Genomic DNA, 14,291 nt, shown 5'->3' with positions numbered 1-14,291 from the left:
CAGACACATACTAAGCCTAGGATCTTAAAGAGACTGGATTCAAGAAGTAATTTCTCATCCTAAATGTCTTTTGGCAACTTGAAGAGTTTCTCTAGCTTAGACTTCCCGTTGTTTCTCTTTACAGACTAGACTCCTGTCTTAGTCTGGACTTCCCCCTTCTCAGTTCCTTTGTCTCTTCAGGTACTTTCAGCAGCCTTTCTACTGCTCTGCATGATTTTCATCTGCTCCGACTTCTCCATGGCTCCCGAGACCTCACCTGGGGGAATGCACACCTACAAAGGGAGACGGCACCAGGAGAGCAGAGGAGAGAGAGACTGAGAAAGTTGGCCAACACACAAGAGAAAAGAGAAAAACATGGGAGGAAGGCAAGCAACTCACCAGCTGGAGTCCTCCTCCTAGATGCAACCTTCTCCTGCGAAGGAGACACCGTTCCTGGCCAGAGAAATGAGCAGCCCCTGAAAATGGGGACCTTGTCTCTCTCGTAACCACAGCTGGTCAGGAACCATTTCTTACAAACCCAGCCCCAGCTAATGGGGAGTCCCTACCTGGAGCCAGGCGGGCCGTGAGCAAAGCCTTAACCAAACCAGACACTTATCTCACTGACATTAGCGACTGCTCCACTGCCAACTGGACGACTCCTGGCTTGCATCAACAGTGCTCGCGGGCTCACTGCTCTCGCTCCCTTTCCATCCGATGAGGGGAGTAAACTGTTTGTACTAAACCCAGCACAAGGAGGAAAAACAAATAAGTTACCATCTCAGTGGGAAACATCACATAGGCTATTCTTTTCTCTTCTCCCGCGCGGCGGCATTCCGCCCCAACCCTCCCCACCCTGAGGCCTTTAGTACTACAACTAGAAAGCACCCCTTGCAATCGCACCCGAAATAATCACTCTGCACAGCAGACTCGGGCCCCTCATCACCCGTAATTTCACAGAGCCCTGTACCCAGAGAGGAAGCACACGGTCTCTGAAGAATACTGCGGCGAGCACAGATGAGGAACTCAAAGCAGTGACCGCTTACTCAGAGCCAGTTATGCGGGAGACAGAAAGCTGACGACTCTTCATGTCCGCTTAGAAGGATGTCCAAGCTGCTTAGGTACGCCTCAGCCACTTCTCCTCTGGCTCGGGCTCCTGGACAATGCCTCTGCGAGAGTAGCTATCATGAGAGCTATCATGATACAAAGCTCCATTGGTGCTGGAAATCTTCCCTCATCCATGCATTGGCCCCACTCGATGAACAGAGATCGAGTTAACACTGACAGTCACTGGTCCACGCTCGCATGCACTGCCCTGCATGATTTTCATCTGCTCCTACTTTTTCTTGGCTTCCGAGAAATAGCCTGTGGGGATGCACATCTAGTGTGCCTGCCCGTGTCCTACAAAGGGAGACAGCACAGGGAAAGGCAAGGACAGAGAGAGAGAGAGAGAGAGAGAGATAGAGTGTGTGTGTTGGCTAACATACTAGAGGAGAGAGAGAGAGAAACATGGTAGGATAGCAAGCAATTCACCTCCTGGAGTCATCTGTGACGAAGCAGGACTGTTCTTCATGTTTCCTCTGAATAGTGTGGGGGTGCCTCAGTTTCCCCTATGCAGTTCTTAAGTATCTAGGTGGCGGGAGAAGGGTGTATGATTGTTGCAGAGCCCTAGAGGGCAGGTACGTGCAGGGGTCTGGACACAGAGAATGGCCGACACCCTCTTTCCTGGCAACTGATGGTCTGGCCCTTGAGAGCTAAAGGGTTGGAGAACAAAGGAATCCGGTGACCTCCTGGCCTAGGATAAGGACAAAGCCTAGAGGAGGAGGGGCTGGAGGGGGAGTCAGTTTGGGGCTGGCTGTGTCATGTCTGCTGTTTTGTGTGTCGTGGGAGGTGTCGTGTGTCGTCTCATGTGTGTGTCGTGGGAGATGTCGTGTGTCGGTGTGGTGTGTGATTTCTGTGTCATGTTGTCTGCCGTTGTGTGTGTCGTGGGAGATGTCGTGTGTCGGTGTGGTGTGTCATTTCTGTGTCATGTTGTCTGCCGTTGTGTGTGTCGTGGGAGATGTCGTGTGTCGGTGTGGTGTGTCATTTCTGTGTCATGTTGTCTGCCGTTTTGTGTGTTGTTTGAGGTGTTGTCTGCTGTTTTGTCTGTCATGTGTCGATGTCGTGTGTGATTTCTGTGTCATGTTGTCTGCTGTTTTGTCTGTCGTGTGAGGTGTCATGTGTCAGTGTCGTCTGTGTGTGTGCACGTGTGAGGGTGCGAGAGAGACATTGCGTGTCGCCGCGTGAGAGACGTCGCGTGTCAGCGTGCGTTGTGGGCGTGCGTTAGTGTTGGCGTGCGAATGTCAGCGAGCATCATGTGCTTCAGTGTTGGCGTGTGCGTGGCATGCGCGAGTGTCGGCGTGAGTGTCGGTGTGAGCATTGGTGTGCGTGAGTGTCGGTGTGAGCGTTGGTGTGCGTGGCGTGCGTGAGTGTTGGTGTGCGTGGCGTGCGTGAGTGTTGTCAAAGTCAGATTCAGGACTCACATAATTTGTCAGACCACTCTGTTTATTAGCAAAGCGCTTTGCCAATGCACCCAGACGTGAGCCCCTCTCTGAGGCTAAAGATAACTTATTTATACAGCTAAGCCAAAGCCAATTAAACATAAGAGACAAAAGGAAGCAGAAACTGACAAATATACATACATATCTTATTTGCATACTAACGTTTACCAATCTCCTAGCCCAGGAGAAGCTCTAAGTTAGTTAGTTTGAGGACCCATTGTCTCACACGCCTTAATGTTTCTCTTCCTGACAACTATATTTCAACAAACCCTTCAAGTAGCATTTCTTTAATGAATTATAATTTCAATATAATTCATTCTACTTTCACAGTGTCGGCGTGCATGAGAGTCGGCGCGCGTTGGCGTGAGTGAGTGTCGGTGTGTGTGAGATGTCGTGAGTGAGTCGGCGTGCGTCGTGCATGCGTGAGTCGGCTTCGTGCGTGCGAGACGTGTTTGCGTGTGCGAGACGTGTTTGTGGGTGTCGGCGCCGTGCGTGTGAGACGTGTTTGCGCGTGCGAGACATGTTTGTGGGCGTCTGCGTCGTGCGTGCGAGATGTGTTTGTGCGTGTGAGGCGTGTTTGTGGGTGTCGGCGTCGTGCGTGCGAGACGTGTTTGTGCGTGTGAGGCGTGTTTGTGGGTGTCAGCGTCGTGCGGGGGTGTGTGTGTGAGACGTGTCGTGTGTGTGTCATGTGTCGGTGTCGTGTGTGTTCTGTGTGTCAGGTGTGTCGTGTGTGTCGTGTGTGTCAGGTGTGTTCTGTGTGTCAGGTGTCGTGTGTCGGGTGTGTTCTGTGTGTCAGGTGTCGTGTGTCGTGTGTGTCAGGTGCGTTCTGTGTGTCAGGTGTCGTGTGTCGGGTGTGTTCTGTGTGTCAGGTGTCGTGTGTCGTGTGTGTCAGGTGCGTTCTGTGTGTCAGGTGTCCTGTGTCGTGTGTGTCAGGTGTCGTGTGTTCTGTGTGTCAGGTGTCATGTGTCGGTGTGAGACGCCTTGGTGTATGTGACATGTGTGTTGTGTTCAGTGTGTGACTGGTGTGTCGGTGTCATCTGTGATTTTTGTGTGTCGTGCTGGGTGCCACTTTGTGTGTCGTGTTGTGTGTGTGTCACGGGTCGTGTGTCATATTGTGTGCATGTGCGACGTGTTGTGCATGTGTGTGTGCGACATGTGTGTGCCATGCTATTTACGTGCGACACGCGATGCGCAACGTGCCTGCGACGCGCAACGTGTTGTGCGCGCAACATGTGACGTGCTGTGTACAACGTGCAACAGGCTGTGTGCGACGTGTTGTGTGTGTGACATGCAACGTGCGACATGTGCGATGTGCAATGTGCAAGCAACGCTCGTCGTGCTGTGTGCTACGTGTTGTGCGTGACATGCAACATGTGACGTGTTGTGCGACGTGCTGTGTGTGATATACATGCGTGCCACGTGCGACGTCTCAGTGTTGTGTGTGTGTCAGTGTCATGTGTGCCGTTTTGTGTGTCGTGTTGTGTGCCGTTGTGTCATGTGTCGTGTTGTGCGCGTGTGCACATGTTGTGCGTGTGCATGTGTGTAGTGCGACATGTTGTGCGTGACATGATACGTGCGACATGCGAGAAACTGTGCAACGTGCTGTGTGACATCTTGAGTGTGTGTGAGACGTGTTGCGTGACGTGTTGCGTGACGGGTTGTGTTGAGTGTGTCGGTGTCGTGTGTGATGTTTTGTGTGATGCTTTCCGTGTCGTGTTGTGTGTGTTGTGTGCCGTGTGAGGTGTCGTGTGTCATTTTGTGTGTCGTTTTGTGTCATCGTGTGTGACTTGTGTGCATCCACGCGTGTGACGTATTGTGCATGTCCGTGTGGGAAATGCGAAATGGGATGGGTCAACTTGCCACCCCTTTCCCCAACACTTTAGCCCCCTGTTGTAAACATGACCCTACCCCCTCCCTAGGGTGCTACTGACACTAAAACGACCTAAAAGACCCCCAACTTATCACTATTGGCTGGCACCCCATTGCCACCCACACTTCTATGCTGCTGCTGGCCAAACCCTCCCCGCAAAATCTAAACCCCACCCCCTACCTGGAACCCAACTGGAACCCTTATCCTATAACCTGCTCCCCAACTCTAAACCCCTGAACCAAAACTGCAGCCCAATCCTCACCCCAACCCTAACCTCCAGCTCTGAACCCAGCCCCTCTAAACCTGACACCCCTTTAAGGCAGAGCCCCGTTCCCCATTCCCACCCTGTGCAACAACAGTGCAAACCACACCCTCCTGCCCCCCGGCCCAGGAATCCTGCTTCTTATCACCACTTGTTTTGAAATTAACCTTTTCTTCATTTGCATTCCACAAACCTTCATTCTCGTTTGATGGGTTATTTAGTTGCAGGGGTATACACAATGCAACTCTTTGCTATTACCTTGTAACAGGATACAGATAAGTGAAAACAGTGCAAACAACATTCCACTAGTTTTCAGGAGGTTTAAACACCCAATACATTTGAACATTTAACAATTGCTTTGATCTATACTAATACACACATCAATTGGCCTGAATACACTCTGACATAAGCTGCTCTGCCAGCGACACACCTTGTACAAACATTACTGCCATAGCGTGTAGGGCAGTGTGACCCCCGGAGGTCTGTGAGCTGGTTTCAGGGCATCTGCAGGACCCCGCAGCTGAAGCACAGAGCCCCCAAGCCTCCCGCAGGGCAAAAGCCCAGAGCCCCAATGCTCCCCACTCCTCAGGGCAAAACCCCAGATCTGCCCCCCTACCCCAGCTGGGCCCTGGAGTTTTTACAGCATGTTGAGTGAGTGGGTGGGGAGGAGTGAAGTGCTCTAGCGAGGTAGGTCACCTCTTTTATAGGGCACAAGTGCCGGAAATCCTTCTTCCTATGCCCAAATTTTATTCCTCACCCACAATTGGGCGTATTGATGACACGTATATACGCATGTTAAGTTTCCTTGTGATGTTCCTGTTAAGTCTGTGGGTACCACATTAAAAAACCCTATACCATTCTTCATTATCTGTTGGTCTAGATAGAAGGTTATAGACATATGTGTGAATATTTATTTATTTAGGTAACAAGATATAGGTTAACTTTACTTTTCTGGGTAAATGGTCTTAATATAGATGTGTTAACTTTCCTTAGCTTAACATACAGGATATGGCCTTTAGGTCTCTTGTGTTACAGCCAAGCTTACTTTAATATAAATCTCTAAACCTATTACAATAAACCAAATACTTAAACGTATGTGAAAAAAATACATCTATGCAAGCAAGCAGGTTAGTCCTATTGGTTGTACGACTCAGAATCAGGACAAGAGATTCTCCCATTGCATTCTCCTCTGAGCCATTCAAACCTCCTTCACTCATTAGTTTTGAGCCATATTATTTACAAAAGTTTAGTATTGTCATAATGGAAAAAAACAAAAAACAAACAAACCAGCCAGCCTCCCCATCTGCAAACAAGCCCATCTCAGTAGGAAAAGTCCTACAACAGGCTTTGCCAACAGGTGGAAACTGGGATTTAAACTCCAAATGATCTCACTGTATTTCAGATCCATTCAAATTCCCCATCCAGGTCTGTGATACTTTCATCTCAGGCCCTAAATTACTGTTTTAGGAGCAAAGAAAACAAATTGTGATCCACAAACAGAGGGCTGAGAACCCTGAATCACAGGACACATTGAGCAGTGGAACTGTAGAAAGTGGAGATCAATTCTACATGGCTCAAAAAGAGGAAACACTGCTGGGGTAATTCGGAAGGTGGGAATCCCTCTGACTCACCACTTCAGGTGTCACAGAGGTTTAAAACACACACTCTCTCCCCTCCCGCCAAGTCAGAGTCTCCAGGCAATGCTCTGGAACTACTCCATATGAAGCCAGTCAGGACTCTGGGGGAGCATGTCTCCTCTCTCTCAGCACACTGTCACCAGGGCAAGAAGCTGATGCAACTTCGACCTTCCTGGCTCTGACCTCGAAGTATTCAGCATCCCCGTCCACACCGTGTGCTTCCTGCAGCGAGTCCGCCCGGACGGGGCTCCTGGGGAAGCCAGAGGGCCTTGCACCCCAGCTCCGCAGTGACTCTCAGCCAGCAGGTAAAACAGAAGGTTTATTATTCGACAGGAACACAGAGTAGAACAGAACTTGTTAGCACAGAAATCAGTGACTTTTGGCCAAGTCCATCTTGGGGAGTCGTTCAGTCACAGATGCCCCTTTGGGACTGTCACCTGACGTGCTGAAATTACCTCAGAGCCTATTTTCCCTGCTAGCTTGGGACTTCCAGAACCCTGTCTTGTTGAGCCAGACACACTAGCCTGCTGCAACACAGACCCAGGGTCTGAACCACAGCCCCAGAGCTGCGGTTTTAAGTGAAAACAGGGGGGAGGGATAGCTCAGTGGTTTGAGCATTGGCCTACTAAACCCAAGGTTGGGAGTTCAATCCTTGAGGGGGCCAGTTAGGGATCTGGGGCAAAAAATCTGTCGGGGACAGTACTGGTCCTGCTAGTGAAGGTAGGGGACGGGACTCGATGACCTTTCAAGGTCCCTTCCAGCTCTATGAGATAGATATATCTCCACATAAAAAAATATATATATATAAATATATATATATATAAAAAAAAACCAAAAACAAGTGATGTTATTAAGTATAAAAAGTAGGACTGAAGTGGTTTCAAGTAATAACGGACAGAACAAAGTAAGTCACCCAGAAAAATAAAGAAAAACACACAAGTCTAGGCCTAATACATTAAGGGTGGGTAGCGATCCATCGATCGGGGGTCGATTTATCACGTCTAGTCTAGACACGATAAATCGAACCCCAAGCGCTCTCCCGTCGACTCTGGTACTTCAGCACCACAAGAGGCACAAGCGGAGTAGAAGGGGGAGCGACAGCAGTCGACTCGCCACCGTGAAGACGCCCAGGTAAGTCAACCTAAATAGAATCATCATAGAATCATAGAATACCAGGATTGGAAGGGACCTCAGGAGGTCATCTAGTCCAACCCCCTGCTCAAAACAGGACCAATCGCCAATTTTCTGCCCCAGATCCCTAGATGGCCCACTCAAGGATTGAACTCACAACCCTGGGTTTAGCAGGCCAATGCTCAAACCACTGAGCTATCCCTCCCCCCGACTGCATCAACTTCAGCTACGCTATTCCCGTATTCTTAGGTCGATCCCCCCCTTAGTGTAGGCCTGGCCTAAGAAACTGATGACCGGTAATCTCCCCCTCTCAGAGATGTTCCAATAAGCTTCTTTCACAGATTAGACTCCTTCTTCGTCTGGGCCCAATCCTTTCCCAGGTAAAAAGAAAAGGAGGACCTGTGGCACCTTAGAGACTAACCAATTTATTTGAGCATAAGCTTTCGTGAGCTACAGGTCACTTCATCGGATGCATTCAGTGGAAAATATAGTGGGGAGATTCTTCCCCCGATGAAGTGAGCTGTAGCTCACGAAAACTTATGCTCTAATAAATTTGTTCATCTCTAAGGTGCCAAGTACTCCTTGTTCTTTTTATGGATAAAGACTAACATGGCTGCTACTCTGAAACCTTTCCCCAGGTAGTGTTAGTTCCAGCAGACATCTCAGGTGGTAAGCAAGGATTTCTCATGACTAGCCTCCTTTGTCCTGCTCCACCCCCTTTTGTAGCTTTGGCACAAGGCGGGAATCTTTTGTCTCTCTGGGTCCCCACCCCTCCTTCTAAATGGAAAAGTACCAGATTTAAGATGGATTTCAGTACCAGGTGACATGGTCACATCACATGTCATTGTAAAATCCCTAGTTTCCATTCCCCATGGGCTAGCCCACATGTACACAGGAAGGTTTTCAAGTAACTAAGGCCATTTACAACTGATTGTTTCTGAAACACCCTTAATGGCCTCTACTTAATATGTTTACATCAGTGATACAATTTTATAGCTTATTCTCCTAGCTCCAGATATAGAAATAATACATGCAAACAAATAGGATGAACACACTTTGTAGATTACAAGCTTTCTAATGACACCATACAAGGGGTATTTAGTGTAAAGCATATTAATAAGCATATTTACATAAAGCCAACGGACTGCAACGTCACACACTGGTCATAGCACAGGTGCAGGCAGCTGGAGCAGGCTCACCTGCCCCAGAGGTCTCAGCAAAGTCACACACCCCTATTCCCACCACCAAGGTATTGGTGCAGCACACAGGGAAACTGAGGCACATGCAGTATTCATGCAAAACAGTAAAATTCACATAGGCTCAACAGTAAAACTCACATACAACATAACAAGGGAAAATCCCCACTTCGTGACACCCTCTATCCCTGCACCTTCTCTGTTATATTTACATTGAGAATATAGCTAATATAATGCCAATATTTAAAAAGGGCCCTAGAGGTGATCCCGGCAATTACAGACCAGTAAGTCTAATGTCAGTACTGGGCAAATTAGTTGAAACAAAAGAAAAGAATAAAATTGTATGACACACAGAAGGACATAAATTGTCGGGCAAAAGTCAACACGGTTTCTGTAAAGGGAAATCACGAAAGCTTATGCTCAAATAAATCTGTTAGTCTCTAAGGTGCCACAAGTACTCCTTTTCTTTTTGCGAACACAGACTAACACGGCTGCTACTCTGAAACTAATCTACAAGAGTTCTTTGAAGGGGTCAGCCTGAGCCTGAGGAGGAGACAGAATTTACTAATGTACATTGCCAAAGAGCCACAGTAATATGTCAGCAGCCCTCTCATCAGCTCTCGCCTGCTCCCAGTGCCTCCCGCCCACTGGCTGCCCATCAGCGCCTCCCCATCCCTCCCGATCAGCTGTTTTGTGGCATGCAGGAGGCTCGGAGGGGGAGGGAAAGGAGCGAGGGCATAGCAGGCTCACGGGTAAGGGTGAAGTGGGGGCACACTGAAAGTTGGCACCTATAGCTCCAGCCCCAGAGTCGGTGCCTATACAAGGAGCCACATATCAACTTCTGAAGAGCTTCATGTGGAGCCACAGGTTGGCCACCCCTGTACTAATCTATTAGAGTTCTTTGAAGGCTCAACAAACATGTAGACAAGGGGGATCCAGTGGACATAGTGTACTTAGATTTCCAGAAAGCCTTTGACAAGATTTCTCACCAAAGGCTCTTATGTAAATTAAGTTGTCAGGGGATAAGAGGGAAGATCCTTTCATGGTTTGAGAACTGGTTAAAAGACAGGGAACAAAGGATAGGAATAAATGGTAAATTTTCAGAATGGAGAGGGGTAACTAACGGTGTTCCCCAAGGGTCAGTCCTAGGACCAATCCTATTCAACTTATTCTTAAATGATCTGGAGCAAGGGGTAAACAGTGAGGTGGCAAAGTTTGCAGAGGATACTTGTCACGGAGTCCAGGGGCGATGCTCTGGAACTGCTCCCTATGAAGCCAGGCAGGACTCGGGTGAAGACTCCTCTCTGTGAGCAGCCTGTCTGCAGGGTAAGAAGCTCACATGGCTTCCACCTTCCACGGGTCTGAATTCAGAGCATTCAGCATCCTCTGCCCCTCCGTCCGCTTCCCACAGCAAGTCCGCCCAGGCGGGGTCCTGGTGAAGCCAGAGGGTCCTGCACCCCAACTTCGCAGTCAGACGTGACTCTTAGCCAGCCAGTAAAACAGAGGTTTATTAGATGACAGGAACATGGTCTAAAACAGAGCTTGTAGGTACAGAGAACAGGACCCCTCAGCCGGGTCCATTCTGGGGGGCACTGAGCCAGGCAACCCCGTCTGCACTTCACTCCATGTCCCCAGCGTGCTCAAACTGAAACTCTCTCCAGCCCCTCCTCCTCTTTGTCCCTTTCCTGGGCCAGGAGGTCCCCTGATCTCTTTGTCTTCAACCCTTTAGCTCTCACCTTGCAGGGGGGAAGGGCCAGGCCATCAGTTGCCAGGAAACAGGGTGTTGGCCATTCTCTGTTGTCCAGACCCCTGCACACACCTCTAGGGCTCTGCAATGATCATACACCCTTATCCCACCACCTAGATACTTAAGAACTGCATAGGGGAAACTGAGGCACCCCCACACTATTCAGGGGAAACATTAAGAACAGTCCCACTTCGTCACAATACTAAACTGCTCAAGATAGTAAAGACCAAAGCAGACTGTGAAGAACTTCAAAAAGATCTCACAAAACTAAGTGATTAGGCAGCAAAATGGCAAATGAAATTTAATGTGGATAAGTGTAAAGTAATGCACATCGGAAAAAATAACCCCAATGATACATTCGATATGATGGGGGCTAATTTAGCTGCAACTAATCTGGAAAGAGATCTTGGAATCATCGTGGATAGTTCTCCGAAGACGTCCATGCAATGTGCAGCGGCAGTCAAAAAAGCAAATGGGATGTTAGGAATCATTTAAAAAGGGATAGAGAATAAGACAGAAAATATCTTATTGCTCCTATATACATCCATGGTACACCCACATCTTGAATACTGCGTACAGATGTGGTCTCCTCATCTCAAAAAAGATACACTGGTATTAGAAAAGGTTCAGAGAAGGGCAACTCAAATGGTTAGGGGTTTGGAACGGGTCCCATACGAGGAGAGATTAAAGAGACCAGGACTTTTCAGCTTGGAAAAGAGGAGACTAAGGGGGATATGATAGAGGTATTTAAAATCATGAGTGGTGTGGAGAAAGTGAATAAGGAAAAATTATTTACCTGTTCCCATAATACAAGAACTCGGGACCACCAAATGAAATTAATGGGCAGCAGGTTTAAAACAAAAATAAAAGGTAGTTCTTCACACAGCGCACAGTCAACTTGTGGAACTCCTTGCCTGAGGAGGTTGTGCAGGCTAGGACTATAACAGGGTTTAAAAGAGAACTAGATAAATTCATGGAGGTTAAGTCCATTAATAGCTATTAGGTAAGGAATGGTGTCCCTGGCCTCTGTTTGTCAGAGGGTGGAGATGGATGACAGGCAAGAAATCACTTGATCCTTACATGTTAGGATCACTCCCTTTGGGGCACCTGGCATTGGCCACTGTCGGCAGACAGGATACTGGGCTGGATGGACCTTTGGGCTGACCCAGTTTGGCCATTCATATGTTCTTATGAGAAAAATGGTACAAAACCCAACTGCTATTCAGCAGAACCCAGTGCAACATAGGAACAACTGGGAACGAGGCAATTGGTCTCTAATGGGGGAACCTGATGATTAACAATCATAGAATATCAGGGTTGGAAGGGACCTCATGAGGTCATCTAGGAGGTCACCAGCTTCTCTGGTGATAAATAAGAGAAGAGCTGTGATGGAAGAATTTCCCATACTCACAGCATTCATTGGGTTTCTCTCCCGTGTGGATCCTCTGATGTACGATAAGGCCTGAGCTCTGAGAGAAGGTTTTCCCGCACTCACAGCATTCATAAGGTTTCTCCCCTGTGTGGATCCTCTGATGGCGAATAAGGTGTCAGCTCCGAGCGAAGGTTTTCCCGCACTCACAGCATTCATAGGGTTTCTCTCCTGTATGGATTCTCTGATGGCAAATAAGATGTGAGCTCCAAGTGAAGGTTTTCCCGCACTCACAGCAGTCATAGGGTTTCTCCCCTGTGTGGATCCTCTAATGTACAATAAGGCCTGAGCTCTGAGAGAAGGTTTTCCCGCACTCACAGCATTCATAAGGTCTCTCTCTTGTGTGGATTCTCTGATGGTGAATAAGGTGTGAGCTCCAAGTGAAGGTTTTCCCGCACTCACAGCATTCATAGGGTTTCTCCCCTGTGTGGATCCTCTGATGGCGAATAAGGTGTGAGCGCCTCCTGAACTTTTTCCCACACTCAAAGCCCATATTATTTCTCTCTCCCATCAGGATTCTCTTCTGGGACATGGTTTCCTTGAGGCCTTTGTGAGTTCCCCGATAATTAACAGGTATTCCAACTTTCTGCACTGGCTGGTTTCCCTGCCACTTCTCTGGCCTGTGCTGCCCCTGAGAGCCTTTTCCCTGCTCACAACTCCTGGACACACTTCCTTTGCATCTTTGCAATAACATCCCCTGCGGTTCCACTTGCTCATCTTCCTGCTGAGGATTCTGTTCCATGGTCTCTCCCACCATCCCATCACCTGCTGGGACAGAGAAAGAAAAACTTCAGAAACCAGAAGTGAAAAGGGGGGAACAAACCAAGAGAATAGCTGAAGATGGAAAAAAACCAGGGACTGAATTTCCCCCAACTCTTCCCCAAAGGGGCGAGAGGAGGGGATCAATTCTGAATCCAGTTCCCATCCAAACACTCCCCAGGGAGAAGGGAGTTTCAGGAGGGAACTACTGCCAGGAGTTAGGATGGGTAGGGAGCCATGAACAGTATCTGCCCTGAGGATATTGCACCTGCTGGGGACCATCCTGAACCCAGAAACCTCACAAGATCTTTGTTGGGAATCCCAGCTGGTTCCTTCAAGCACTGAGTAGGTTTAATCATCCCTCACCCATGTGGCTGCCTCTCAGGATCTCTCTTTCCTCTAAGCCCCAGAGATCTGGGGCCCATGGCTCTTCCCCTCGTTTCAGCTGGGAGATGACATCGGGTTTGGAAACTGGGAACCATGCTCAGGGGAAAGATGACCAGTGAGATCAGGTAACAGCAAAAGAAGAAATTACTCAACTTGTGCATCAATGATGGTTCTTTGAGATTTGTCTCCCTGTGGGTGCTCCACTGTAGGTGCTAGCCCATTAAAAACAGCTGTGTAGACCGGTGGCTTTCCACACTACTGTGCCCCTTCCAGGAGTCTGATTTGTCTTGCGTACCTCCGAGTTACACCTCATTTAAAAATTACTTGCTTATAAAATCAGACATAAAAATACAAAAGTGTCACCGCACACCATGAATTGCTGACTTGCTCATTTTTACCATATAATTGTAAAATAAATAATCGGAATATAAATATTGTACTTACGTTTCAGTGCATATGTCAAGGTTCCCTCCCCACTCTGAATTCTAGGGTACAGGTGTGGGGACCTGCATAAAAGACCCCCTAAGCTTATTCTTACCAGCTTAGGTAAAAAACTTCCCCAAGGCACAAACTTTGCCTTGTCCTTGAACCCTATGCTGCCACCACCAAGCGTGTTAAACAAAGAACAGGGAAAGAGTCCACTTGGAGACATCTTCCCCCAAAATATCCCCCCAAGCCCTACACCCCCTTTCCTGGGGAAGGCTTGATAAAAATCCTCACCAATTTGTACAGGGGAACACAGACCCAAACCCTTTGATCTTAAGAACAATGAAAAAGCAATCAGGTTCTTAAAAGAAGAATTTTTATTAAAGAAAAGGTGAAAGAATCACCTCTGTAAAATCAGGATGGTAAATACCTTACAGGGTAATCAGATTCAAAACATAGATAATCCCTCTAGGCAAAACCTTAAGTTACAAAAAGACACAAAAATAGGAATATACATTCCATTCAGCACAGCTTATTTTACCAGCCATTAAACAAAAGGAAATCTAAAGCATTTCTAGCTAGATTACTTACTAACTAACAGAAGTTCTGAGACTGCATTCCTAATCTGTTCCCGGCAAAAGCATCACACAGACTGAGAGACCCTTTGTTTCCCCCCTTCAGCTTTGAAAGTATCTGGTCTCCTCATTGGTCATTTTGGTCAGGTGCCAGCGAGGCTATTTTAGCTTCTTAACCCCTTACAGGTGAAAGGGTTTTGTCTCTGATCAGGAGGGATTTTATAGCACTGTATACAGAAAGGTGATTATTCTTATGACAGCATAGTATATAGATCAGCATAAGCAAGTCATTGTATGAAATTTTACTTTGTACTGACTTAGCTAGTGATTTTTCCATAGCAACTCTGCAAGACCTC

The 14,291-nt window shown here is 47.8% G+C and overlaps 1 protein-coding gene across 1 annotated transcript in view; it reads right to left on the bottom strand.

Annotated features, from left to right (window-relative positions):
• Nucleotides 1–11,303: 11,303 nt before the first annotated feature.
• LOC122461310 (zinc finger protein 3-like) overlaps nt 11,304–14,291 on the bottom strand; it is a 66,427-nt gene continuing 63,439 nt past the window's right edge. Inside the window, exon 5 of the mRNA XM_037886084.2 lies at nt 11,304–12,556. Coding sequence (XP_037742012.1) covers nt 12,057–12,556 — 500 coding nt within the window. The 3' untranslated portion in view covers nt 11,304–12,056. The remainder of the gene's footprint in view (nt 12,557–14,291) is intronic.

Source organism: Chelonia mydas, chromosome 25, assembly GCF_015237465.2.
Source record: "Chelonia mydas isolate rCheMyd1 chromosome 25, rCheMyd1.pri.v2, whole genome shotgun sequence".
NCBI classification, from domain to species: domain Eukaryota; kingdom Metazoa; phylum Chordata; order Testudines; family Cheloniidae; genus Chelonia; species Chelonia mydas.
The sequence above is the reverse complement of the archived record's forward strand: the minus strand, read 5'-3'. Positions and strand labels throughout refer to the sequence as shown.